Source organism: Thalassophryne amazonica, chromosome 13, assembly GCF_902500255.1.
Source record: "Thalassophryne amazonica chromosome 13, fThaAma1.1, whole genome shotgun sequence".
NCBI classification, from domain to species: domain Eukaryota; kingdom Metazoa; phylum Chordata; class Actinopteri; order Batrachoidiformes; family Batrachoididae; genus Thalassophryne; species Thalassophryne amazonica.
The window spans coordinates 40,339,869-40,353,303 of record NC_047115.1 but is presented as its reverse complement, the minus strand read 5'-3'; the positions used below and the strand labels follow the sequence as shown (position 1 = coordinate 40,353,303).

The 13,435-nt window shown below is 39.6% G+C and overlaps 1 protein-coding gene across 1 annotated transcript; it reads left to right on the top strand.

The window, feature by feature from the left end:
• The first annotated feature begins 3,747 nt into the window (after positions 1-3,747).
• LOC117523353 (lactosylceramide alpha-2,3-sialyltransferase-like) lies at positions 3,748-7,562 on the top strand. The gene is made up of 7 exons (XM_034184847.1): positions 3,748-3,899; positions 3,978-4,101; positions 4,183-4,517; positions 5,611-5,797; positions 5,896-6,036; positions 7,100-7,249; positions 7,348-7,562. The coding sequence occupies exons 1-7, from the start codon at positions 3,748-3,750 to the stop codon at positions 7,432-7,434; spliced, it is 1,176 nt and encodes a 391-aa protein (XP_034040738.1). The 3' UTR covers positions 7,435-7,562.
• The last annotated feature ends 5,873 nt before the right edge of the window (positions 7,563-13,435 follow it).

Below are 13,435 nucleotides of genomic sequence, written 5' to 3'. Positions count from 1 at the left end.
CTTGTGATAAGCAATATGTGTGATCTGCTGTTTCACAAAAATTAGGCTTCTCAAACTTGTTAGCCTACACTACCAACCAGCAGATAGGAGACCAACCACTGATTCCAGCAGAACCAGGCTCAGGGAGGGGCAGTCTTCTGCTGGGACTGGTTGGGGCTGAGGGAGAGAACCAGGAAAAAGACATGCTGTGGAGGGGAGCAGAGATCAATCACTAATGATTAAATGCAGAGTGGTGCATACAGAGCAAAAAGAGAAAGAAACACTCAGTGCATCATGGGAACCCCCCAGCAGTCTAAGTCTATAGCAGCATAACTAAGGGATGGTTCAGGGTCACCTGATCCAGCCCTAACTATAAGCTTTAGCAAAAAGGAAAGTTTTAAGCCTAATCTTAAAAGTAGAGAGGGTTGTCTGTCTCCCTGATCTGAATTGGGAGCTGGTTCCACAGGAGAGGAGCCTGAAAGCTGAAGGCTCTGCCTCCCATTCTACTCTTACAAACCCTAGGAACTACAAGTAAGCCTGCAGTCTGAGAGCGAAGCGCTCTATTGGGGTGATATGGTACTATGAGGTCCCTAAGATAAGATGGGACCTGATTATTCAAAACCTTATAAGTAAGAAGAAGAATTTTAAATTCTATTCTAGAATTAACAGGAAGCCAATGAAGAGAGGCCAATATGGGTGAGATATGCTCTCTCCTTCTAGTCCCCGTTAGTACTCTAGCTGTAGCATTTTGAATTAACTGAAGGCTTTTTCAGGGAACTTTTAGGGACAACCTGATAATAATGAATTACAATAGTCCAGCCTAGAGGAAATAAATGCATGAATAGTTTTTCAGCATCACTCTGAGACAAGACCTTTCTAATTTTAGAGATATTGCGTAAATGCAAAAAAGCAGTCCTACATATTTGTTAATATGCGCTTTGAATGACATATCCTGATCAAAAATGACTCCAAGATTTCTCACAGTATTACTAGAGGTCAGGGTAATGCCATCCCAGAGTAAGGATCTGGTTAGACACCATGTTTCTAAGATTTGTGGGGCCAAGTACAATAACATCTGAGTTTAAAAGCAGGAAATTAGAGGTCATCCATGTCTTTATGTCTGTAAGACAATCCTGCAGTTTAGCTAATTGGTGTGTGTCCTCTGGCTTCATGGATAGATAAAGCTGGGTATCATCTGCGTAATAATGAAAATTTAAGCAATGCCGTCTAATAATACTGCCTAAGGGAAGCATGTATAAAGTGAATAAAATTGTTCCTAGCACAGAACCTTGTGGAACTCCATAATTAACCTTAGTCTGTGAAGAAGATTCCCCATTTACATGAACAAATTGTAATCTATTAGATAAATATGATTCAAACCACCGCAGCGCAGTGCCTTTAATACCTATGGCATGAGCCACAATAACATTTAAAACCCCAAACTCCCATGGTGCATTGAAGCACAATGTCCATTGTTTACTGGTTAGCTAAAATTGCTAATTTCTCCAAAAAATATTAGTCCTATCAACTTTGTTTTCACAGCATTCATCCTTGACCCAAAATACATGAGCATTCCTAACAGCAAATGTCAGCTCTGCCCGGTTTCTCTGTGATCAAAGCCACACACACACACACACGGGCCACTTGGCTATTATAATACAGATAATATCAGTAATATTCACATTGACTCCTACCTGAGTTTTTGGTCTATTACTGCTTTCTTGATGATTTCCCAGTGCACAACCTTTCCATCTCTGCAGGAAATAACAGCTGCACAGATAAAACGCTGTTATAACATCGAAGGCATTTATAGTGATAATTAACACAACCAAGTCACAGCGGGTAGATCGAAGTGGCAGATAGCACGACTGACTGTGAGAAGTGCTGCAAGCCCAGTGGCTTTCTGGACGGAATGTTGGATTCATGGTGGGACATTATATTACACCAGCAAACAAGTGTGTGTGCTTGTGTATTTTTGTGTACTTGCCCACGCTAGTCTCTCACTCTCTCTCTTTTCCTTTGTGCCACACAGCTGATGCACATACTGTATGTCCACCCATCAGGCATGCCCTGTCCAGATCATGAGCTCAGTCAGAATTTATTCCACGAGCTCTTGCTTTACATGCTTCTGTAGCTGCAACAGTATGTGTTTTTTGTTTGTGCTACAGGCCTCAAACACAGTTTTTGAGGGATTATGTTCTTACAAAGGTTTCACTGTTGTCAAGCGATTCAGATACTTTGCTGCACACAATCAATCACTGTGCAGTATTGGGGATTTAAGTAATTAGCCCCTGCCAACTGACAGAGATAAAGGTTGTGCTCAATGCTGTCAGTGGGACAGGGGCGTAGTTAGGATTTGTGTGTGTGTGGGGGGGGGGGGGCACTGCCCACTATATGTCATATTATATTGCTTAGAAGGTTTTAAGGAAGTGCACCATTTTCTGAAGCCATTATTACACCCGCCAAGGACGTAATAAAATCATCGGCATTTATTTATTTGTTGTCTGTCTGTAGCAGGATTATGTCAAAACTACTGCACAGATTTGATGAAATTTTCATCACAGATAGATATTAGGCCACAGAAGACTCCACTGAATTTTGGAGGTGATCTGGGTTCGGATTCTGGATCAAGATTTACTTTATACAGGCTTTGAAGGATTCCGTCAAAACTACTTCACGGATTCTAATCAAATTTGCCCCACAGATAGATATTAGTGCATGGAAGACGCCCACTGAATTTTGGAGGTTTCTCCGGATCCGGATTGGCAGATGTCAGAAATCTCGAATTGCTCTCGTTTCATTAGTGTTGTGAACATTTTAAACATGAATGCAGTTATTTGAGTACGAGTTAAACATTAAAAAAAGAATCACTATCTGAACAATGAGCTCATTCTGTGCATTCAGCTCTTTGAAACATATAATTTTCTGAAGGAATGGTTTCATTTAATGTTTTGATGTGTTCAAAAGTGGAAAGTCAATTTCTGAATCAAATGTTTCATTTTGTTTTTCAAAAAATTTAAAGCATTTAATTATATTCGGAACCCAGGAAGCCCTACTGTGCACTACATGTCTCTATTTTAGTGTTTTCAGCATTTCAAGAAAAGTGAATATTAGGGTTTCAAGTTTTTTTTAAAAACAACAAACTATTTAATTTTACTGAAAGTCTTTCTTTGTGGTTTTGTACTAGAGCCCTATGCAGGCAGCCTATGGTGTGTGTACACGGCAACTCAAAACAGAGAGGATCGATCATAGCCAAGTTTGTGACTAGATCGTTCTTGAGTCAAGGAAGAGTTAATTACACTTCTGACATATCAATCTGATTCTAAATCTTTTTATCACATTAATGTCCTTTTATCTGATATGACCTTATGACATCACAAAGATATATAGAATGAAGTCATAATGACATAATAATAGTTGTTTATTGTTGCCATAATGGTGGTGCATGCTCTTGTCTTTAAGACAGCATACTCGTAGGTACTTCAGAAAGTTCTCCACACCCACGACAGTTAATGGTTACCACAGTTTACTGCGACAAGAGGCAGAGTTCAGAGCAGCATCCATTTTTAGCTGCGGAGAACAAACATTGAGCTGCCTTTCCTTCAACAATGGACGATCATCTTGCACCTCTTTGACTTGTAAGTTGTGTTCCTATTGTGCAGCTAAACGCTCTTCTTAATGCTTCACTTTGGTTATTTGAATTTGGCCTGAAAAGTTGCCTTTTAGCGCCACTCTAACTTTATTATTTCAGGTGGAGATGCAGATGTCATGGTTTCATTAAATCACTTGAGTGTGGAGCACACAGGTGACGGCTCTCTGTTGCTCCCTGAGGTTACGGAGGCTACGACACAAACCCCATGTCAGCTCTCGACAACAAACCCAACACAAAGACAGACTCTGGGGACTTTTTTTTGTCAGAGGTTAATAACTCTGTCTGCAGGTATTTGACAAATGTGTTGGCTGTTATTACTTAAAAACATTTTGTGGCCCATGCACAGGAGGGGGGAATCTACTCTTAGCCTGACGCTGTTGATCGGCTGCTACTCGGCTATTTTGATTCCAGCGTATTTCCCCTCTGATAATCAAATGGATGTCAGTAGATACAGATATCCCAAAGATCTGGTACGGATACTCCTTGTTGCCCTTTTAGATGATGCTTTGTGTGTTCCTGCTCTCACTTTGTTTCCGTCTCCTTCTGTTTAGGTATTATTAAATCGCTCTGCTTCCCTGTTGGCCCGCCCTTGTCAACCTAGATGGTGTAGGAACCACCTGAAGCTGTTGTCCTGTTATACAGGTTTGCTGGACATCCCAGTGTTTGTGCAGCAAGATAGGCCGGCACACTGGGATCTGTCCCCTCCTCTCGGGCTCCAGGGCAGTGAGGAGCACCTAGCTCTGGTCCTGAATCTTCTACCTCAGCCTGGCCTGCCTCCCTCTCTGATGAGGAGCAGCTGCAGGCGGTGTGTGGTGGTGGGCAATGGAGGGGTTCTTCATGGGAGCTACCTTGGAGCTCACATAGATCAGTATGACATCATCATCAGGTTAGTGCTATAGTTGTGCATGCTCGTTACCTTTATCAAAGAAGTTCTATTGTCATCGTTTCTTAAAATGGCACAAACAGATTGCAATGAAATTTGGTGTAGAAGTCGCCCTTTCAGTCAGGGGGTAATCCATTAAACATTGGTACCGATTTAGATCCAGGTTGCAGAGATTACCCTTGGATCTTTGATCCTCTTTATTTTCTTTCATTCAACCTGGTGTTTGATTGTGATCTAAGCTCTTCAATTCCTGATTCATTTGAGCCTGACTTTTAAACCCCTATCAAGGGGCAGATTATGCCTTTGATCTTTGATTATTTTTCCATGATGATGACTTTGATTTTTCAACCTGATTAGATTCACCCTGATTACAGGAATAAAACCATTAGAATCAAAGTTCAGCAACTGGGATCAAAGGTCAACATCTTCATCAATCAGGACCTAAATAGGGCTAAAAGATCAGGAACATGATCACAGATGAGTGATCAGGATCAAAGAACGTTAGACAGGAAAACAAATTATTGCAGAACACAAGTGATCAAAGGGTAATCAAAAACGATGTCAACAGAGCCCTGTTGGACCTTAGTTCAGGTATGTATGCACTCTTATTGGCTTTGTAGTATAAGTTAGTTAATGCCATTCATTCTCTATACCCAAGCACTCTCATGGAGTGGCTGGAGCCTATCCCAGCAGTCACACGGCAAGAGGTGGGGTACACCCTGGATGGTATGCCAGTATATTGCAGGGCCACATATAGACAAACAAAAAACTCACACTCCCAAGGTCAATTTAAAGTTTCCAGTTCACCTAACCTGCATGTCTTTGGAAGTGGAAGCCGGAACCCACACAAACTCCTCACAGTAAAGATGAGGCAGGAAGCAATCCCAGGGCATTCTTGCTATGAGGCAATAGTGTTAACCTTTTAAGTTTTACTTCTAATTTGTATATTGTTTTTAAATTTGCTTATTGCTGTGTTGTAATGGTGTGCTTCAGTTTCTTGAAAGGTGCCTATAAATAAAATGTACTATTATTATTATTAACCAATAAGCCACCATGCTGCCCTAGTTAATATCATCACCTCATATATTCTTGCCAGGCTGAATAATGCTCCAGTGACTGGTTTTGAGAGAGATGCTGGTTCTCGAACCACCGTCGTATCATTTACCCAGAAGGAGCACCGCACTCGGCAGATGAAGTACAAAAAGACTACCATGGTTGCTCTAGTGGTCTTTAAGAACCTGGACCTGGAATGGCTAATCTCTGTCATTACTAAGCGACCTCTAGTAGGCCACACTACACAGAACACATCGCATTGTGAAGATGAAAGTGACCTGCATAATGTCACTTCATCACACTCACTGTGACATCCTCTGTGGTGCAGAGCTTCTGGGCAAAAATGTGGTTCTGGAGAGAGGTGGTGGATGATATTCCCCTGAGACCAGAAAACATCCGGATCCTTCACCCAGAGATTATTCACAAGACGGGACAGGTGCTGCAGCAGTATGCTCTGAAGGACGGCCAGGTTAGGTTCTCAGTTACTGGAAAAAAGTTGAATTATCATGGAAAGATTAAAGTTACTGTAGCAAGGTGTAAAACTGAGATGAGATCAAGGGCTGAACTGGCGCATTCATAAAGTTCATAAAGATGACCAAAAAAAAAAGGTCTGAATTTCAACTCAGTCTATTGTTTCAGAAGTCTGTAATAGTCAGAAAAGGTCACACAGCACATACACTCTGTGCACAGGGACACACAATAGCGCATCTATGCTGCAAATCTTATAAGTTAGCTCAGCTACTGTTTGAGGAAACCGAAACCCAAGAATTGTTTCCATCACCTTTAACACAACGTAGTGTGGCACTATGGAGCATGTGCACAAACTTGGAAGAGTTCTCATTTGTTTCTGATTATTAATACACAAATACTACATATTCAACATTAATATTACAGTCTGAGATCTTTCAGGAGCAGGACTTGAGAAGATTGGCAAAGCCTAGGGGACTGCCAGCAAAACAAACTGCAACTGTATATAACTTTTCTTTGTGCATATTTTGCTTGAATATTCAGAGAAACGGTGTAAAGGGAATGGTGCCGAACCAGAACCCATCCAATTCTATGTGCATGCACCTTGGCAAGTGCCACTTTGCATTATGGGTTATGTCAAAACACCAAATCCATCTTTAATATGGCTAACAACCTATGGTTTGATACAATGCACGACAAAAACACTGTGATCTTAACAGGAATAAAGCTCAACCAATGTGCGCTAAAGCGTATGACAGCAAAACTCCAGATACCAATGAAGTGAAGTTAAATTAAACCGACAGGTCTCAGTACTTCTGTTCATCTAGGAATTTCCATATGAGGTCCGTCTCAAAGGTCAGGTGAAACAGCACCTTATATGGGGAGGGTCAAGCAGTGGTGGACCCTCTCCACGTGCAGATATCACCTCATGAAAACATATGATTCAAACTTATTTCAAGGCGCAACACTAATTGAATTCAGCACATTTTCTTTCAAGACAGATGCATTTATGTTTCTAAGTTGCCACAGTATGCAGTTAAAGAACACGTTCCCTCTTTTAGTAGATGGTGCCTACGCTGGGCACCAGTGCTGTGGTGATGGCGCTGCAGCTGTGCGATCAGGTGAGCCTGGCAGGGTTTGGATATGACCTGCAACACCCAGAAGCCAGGCTCCACTACTATGAAACAATACGGATGGATGCCATGAAAGCTCAAGTGGGTTAATTAAATAAACCAGTACTATACATTCTTTTTTATGATTCTCACTAAATATAATGCATTGACAGCTTTTTGTTCAAATTATTATTGTCCAGGTGGTGCACGATGTCAGTGCTGAAAAGCTCTTCTTGCGGAATCTGGTGGCTGCAGGAGCTGTGACGGACATCACAGGGGCGCTATGACTTAAGACACAAAGACCTCCACATTCACTCCTTCCTCTTCCTGTGATGTCCTACATGGCTGCTTGAACTGCCATGCATCAAGTGTGCTGATCTTTAAAATGTACATGCTGGTCTGGCTGATGAATGAGCAAAATAATCAAAAATAGTGGTGCCCAGTGGTGCCTTCATTACACGATAAACTGTTACAGTAAATATAGTTAGGGTGAACAGTTGTTGCCATGGCAAACATTTTAATTGTTTACTTTGAATCAACATTGCAGTGAATGCAAGATTACAAATGCATTTTTGTGTCCAAAATGAAATCTGCATGCAAACATAAATGCATGTCTCACCTCTTCAAATCCAACAATCTGCAAACATAGACATCATTAATCTGACAAGCAAAGAACTCAAAATACACAATATTTCTCATAAATAAAAAAAACACTCACAGCATCAATTTTTTTTAAAAACATATACAACAGTGTATTACCAATAAATAGGAAACGTCATACAGTAGTGCTATGTGACTAAAAAGATTAATCCAGGTTTTGAGTATATTTCTTATTGTTACATGGGAAACAAGGTACCAGTAGATTCAGTAGATTCTCACAAATTCAACAAGACCAAGCATTCATCATATGGACACTCTTAAGGCTATGAAATTGGGCTATTAGTAAAAAAAAAAAAAAGTAGAAAAGGGGGTGTTCACAATAATAGCAGTGTGGCATTCAGTCAGTTCGTCAATTTTTGTGGAGCAAAACAGGTGTGAATCAGGTGTCCCCTATTTAAGGATGAAGCCAGCACCTGTTGAACATGCTTTTCTCTTTGAAAGCCTGAAGAAAATGGGAGTTCAAGACATGGTCAGTAAGAACAGCGTAGTTTGATTAAAAGTTGATTGGAGAGGGGAAAACTTATACACAGGTGAAAAAATTACAGGCTGTTCAACTACAATGATCTCCAATGCTTTAAAATGGACCAAAAACACAAAACAAAACCCAGACGCGTGGAACAAAACGGAAAAGAGAATAGAAGAATAACCAGAATGGCAAAGGCTCACCATTGATCAGCTCAGGATGATCAAAGACAGTCTGGAGTTACCTGTAAGTGCTGCGATAGTTAGAAGACGCCTGTGTGAAGCTAATTTATTTGCAATCCCCCCGCAAAGTCCCTCTATTAAATAAAGACGTGCAGAAGAGGTTACAATTTGCCAAAGAACCCTCAACTGGCCTAAAGAGAATGGAGGAATATTTTGTGGACTGATGAGAGTAAAATTGTTCTTTTGGGGTCCAAGGGCCGCAGACAGTTTGTGAGACGACCCCAAAACTCTGAAGTCAAGCCACAGTTCACAGTGAAGACAGTGAAGCATGGTGGTGCAAGCATCATGATATGGGCATGTTTCTCCTACTATGGTGTTGGGCCTATATATCACATACCAGGTATCATGGATCAGTTTGGATATGTCAAAATACTTGAAGAGGTCACGTTGCCTTATGCTGAAGAGGACATGCCCTTGAAATGGGTGTTTCAACAAGACAATGACCCCAAGCACACTAGCAAACGAGTAAAATCTTGGTTCCAAACCAACAAAATTAATGCCTCGCAGATGTGAAGAAATCATGAAAAACTGTGGTTATACAATTAAATACTAGTTTAGTCATTCACAGGATTGCTAAAAAAGCAGTTTGAACATAATAGTTTTGAGTTTGTAGCGTCAACAGCAGATGCTACTATTACTGTGAACACCCCCTTTTCTACTTTTTTTTTTTTTTTTTTTACTAATAGCCCAATTTCATAGCCTTAAGAGTGTGCATATCATGAATGTTTGGTCTTGTTGGATTTGTGAGAATCTACTGGTACCTTGTTTCCCATGTAACAATAAGAAATATACTCAAAACCTGGATTAATCTTTTTAGTCACATAGCACTACTATTATTCTGAACACTACTGTACATGAGCACTCAAAAATACACTACAATGCAGTAGAGGTTGCACAGACTAGTCAATTTTACTGCTCTGCAATGAAGCTTTAAGCTTGATATAGATGAGTCACTGATAATTATGACACTGGCTGCCCCACTGTGGTACAGAGTGACCCCCCCCCCCCCCAAAAAAAAACCCAGAACCCATAAAAATTGTAATAAATCCTACAAAGGTCTGGATTTAAACTTCAGTCTGTTAGGGAAGATCTCCAACATGTCTTGGTCAAACAAGGAAAATACATTTTGCCTGGAGGCCTATTTTGCCACTGTGGTCGTCTACCACCGGATCAAACTGCTGAATCAGATCGCGGCAAATGGAAACTTAAGTACGACTGATGGTCAAGTTGGTGAAGGACAAAATTCCAAGCTACAAAAACTTCATAAACTACATGCACAAATGTGAAAAAGGTGAGTTTAAGGGATTGTAGTTCAATGGCAAGGAAATCCACCCCCGGCCGAGATTTGTTTTTAAAGTAGTAATTGAATAAATTTTCATGCAAAAGTTATAGTGAAATCAAAGCAGGAGGATGCAGACAGAATCTGCACTCCACTTGAGGTGGCCTGGTGCAGGTTCAGTCCATATTCGGGGTCCAAACAGAGAAGTGCTTCTCTGACAAAAAAAATCTAACCAAAACCATGGGGGGTTTTGTGTTCTGTTGCAGCCCTACTGAGTCCACACAGCAGGCTGAAATTTCTCAGAAAGTTCTCATAACGACATTTCAATCTTTCACTCTTCAATGAAATTTGCAGTATAACAGTGTTTTTGTCACTGCAGATTTCCAACCACTTGTCCTTCTTACTTGATTGTACATATTAAAAAAAAAAAGCTCTCTGCAAATGCATTCATTTCTCAGACAAACAGATTATCATGGGATAAAAAGCCTATCCTTCTCCCATGTTTTATTTTTTTGTTCTTTTTAAAAAAAAGATAATCGGACTCGATTTTCATGACACGAGTGTCGACATAATCTGAACTTGTACAAATCCTGAAATGTAGACATATGAATGGATGATGTCATCTAGGATACAAAGTACAAAATGGTGACAGTTCTAATCCAGCTTCAGACTATACATAGTGAAACATGAAATACATGATTGGTAATATATGTAGTTGTGATACAAATGGGTAAGTAGCTCTGGGCAAATTTAATTTTTATTTATGTGACAAAATGGAATGGAAAAGATTTTTTAGGCTTCTTTTGATATTTCTTCAGTACTGTGCAAATGTCTTAAGCATCCCAGCATATGTTTAATGGTGGCATCTGATTTCCCCCCCCTTCTGATTAGTATAGCAGTTAAAAAAAAACAAAAAAACACGAGAAATATACAAATGCTTGTTTTAAAAATTCTATTTTAAGAAAGTAGTACATTAAAGAACTTTTATAATCTGACTATGTATGACTATGCCAATGTATGATTGCACAACGGAATAATAGAAAAACTGAATAACAATTTACTTGTAAAAATCACAGGACAGATAACCAAAATAATTCTGGTTTATAGGAAAGAACAGCTACACCAAATATTTATTGTGTTTAGTTTTTACTGTGTGATGCTCTTTATTGTGAGTTATGTTATATTTTGAATCCTTTCATTATTTTGGCAGAACCTTTGCTTTTCATGGCTAAGATATTTCCACAGTACTGTTTTTGTCTAAAGATACCAGATTTTAATGCTAATAAAACAAAGTGCAAAATATGTAAGGAACCTTCAGCATTTAACTCTATCGCATGGCTGCATGCACGCACGCACACACACAGCAAGTATTGAACACGTCATTTTTCTCAGTAAATATATTTTTGAAGGTGCTGTTGACATGAAATTGTCACCATTTGTCGATAACAACCCAAGTAATCAATACATACAACAAAATCAAACCACATTTTCCATAAATTATGTGCAATAATGTGAAATGACAGGGAAAAAAGTATTGAACACTTGAAGAAAGGGAGGTGCAAAAAAGGCATGGAAAGCCGAGACACCAGCTGAAATCTATCAGTAATTAAAAAGCAATCCTGCTCCTTGTCAGTTAGACCTGTTCAAAATGTCAAATGATACAAAATCTTTTGGGCCACATGTTGTTCTTGTTCCATTAATAAAATAAAAGATCTGTGCAACATTTTTATTGTAATCGGACATTGTTTAGGGGACCCCACAAAGCAACAATTTTCCCCAAACAAGCAATGTATAGTAATCCAGTAATGTTCTTCTCTGAGTGACCAATCAACCACCACTTTCTGCAATAAAAGCCATCACATGTACCTGTAAAAGAAAAACAATGGCATCAGAGTCTTCTCCCGTTATGGTGACGTTACCTTGCCAGTGGAGGGAGAGGAAAATGTGTCACTCTGTGGTACCTCATCTTATCTGATTGAGTTCAAATTTGCTCTGCACTTATAAAACCCCAACTGGAACAAAAACAACATGCGGCCCAAAGTCTCTCACAGCTTTTATTTTTTCACTACATAACATGAACAGCACTATTGTCAGTCCAAATTAACTGAGTGCCAGCCATTTTCAAAGTTCAGAACATCCTAGTGCCAGGATTTTTTCAGCATTTGAGTGTTTTTTCAAGACCCATAGAAAATTGAGTTCTATGTCCATGTCAACAACAAACATACCAAAAGAAACTTCAGACTTTCCTTTATCATCAGAAAAAAAAACATCTTTGGCGCTGAGCGTTACTATCAGAAAAGACGCGTTTAAGAGCCAACGACATCAAGTGAGTTAATATCAGCTAGTTCAGTCCCAACTTATGGCCTATAAAAAGGCGTCCAAGGTGTCACACAAGAAACATCTCATGATGGGTAAAAGCAAAGAGCACTCTCAAAGTCTTCGCAACCTTATTGTTGCAAAACATATTCATTGCATTGGTTTTTGAAGGATTTATAAACTTCTGAATGTTCCAGTGAGTACTGTGGGGCCATAATCCAGAAGTGAAAGGACATCATTTCACCATAACCCGGCTACAACCAGGTGCTCTTCGCAAGGTTTCTGAGAGAGGACTGAAAAATTTATCAGAAGAGTTGTGCAAGAGCCAAGGACTGCTTCAGAAAGACCTGGAATTAGCAGATACAATTGTTTCAAAGAAAACAATAAGTAATGCACTCAACCACCATGGCCTATGCACGCTCACCACGCAAGACTCCATTGCAGAAGAAAAAGCATGTTGAAGGTTTCTTAAAGTTTGCTGCACAACATTTAGAGAAGCCTGTGAAATACTGGGAAAGTAAATTCTGGACAGATGAGACTAAAACTGAACTCTCTGGATGCCATAATACACATCATAAATGGCGCTGTACATCAGCCCAAAAACATAATACCAACAGTGAAATTTGGAGGTGGGAACATCATGGCGTGGGGCTGTTTTTCAGAATATGGCACTGGCAAACGTCATATAATTGAAGGAAGGATGAATCAAAAACAGAGACATTCTTGATAAAAATCTACCAGCATAACGAAAATGAAATGAGGGTGGACATTTCAGCAAGACAGTGATCCCAAACACACAGCCAAGGCAACTCTCAATTTATTTCAGAGAATGAAAATAAAGCGGGTCTAATGGCCCAGCGAATCACCTGACTTCAATCCAGCAGAAAATGTATGGAAACAAAAGATGGGAGTTCAAAGAAGAGGTCCACAGAACAGATTTGAAAACTGTTTGTATAGAAAAATGGGCAAAATCCCACCTGAGCAATGCATGTGACTAGTGTCTCCATGTAGAATTTATCTTGAAGCTGTAATTACCAACAAAGGATTTTGTTCGAAGTATTAAATACATTTCAGAAAGTGTGTTCAATACTTTTTCCCTGTGTCATTCTATTTTATTGCACATAACTTAATTTCTGTACTTATTTGTTTGGTTTCTTTGTATGTATGGATTACTTGGTTTGTTACAGACATCTGGTGAAAATTTCATGTCAATAGCACCTTTAGAAATTTATTTACTGAGAAAAATGGTGACACGTTCAATATTTATTTTACCTGCTCCATATATGTATGAAGTGATTTATCATTCTCTGCACTGTGTAGGTGGCCTC

Coding starts and splice junctions, on each gene's coding strand:
- LOC117523353 (XM_034184847.1), top strand. CDS start 3,748: ATGGTTTCATTAAATCACTTGAGTGTGGAGCACACAGGTGACGGCTCT. Junction 3,900..3,977: donor GGGACTTTTTTTTGTCAGAG/GTTAATAACTCT, acceptor GCCCATGCACAG/GAGGGGGGAATCTACTCTTA. Junction 4,102..4,182: donor ACAGATATCCCAAAGATCTG/GTACGGATACTC, acceptor CCTTCTGTTTAG/GTATTATTAAATCGCTCTGC.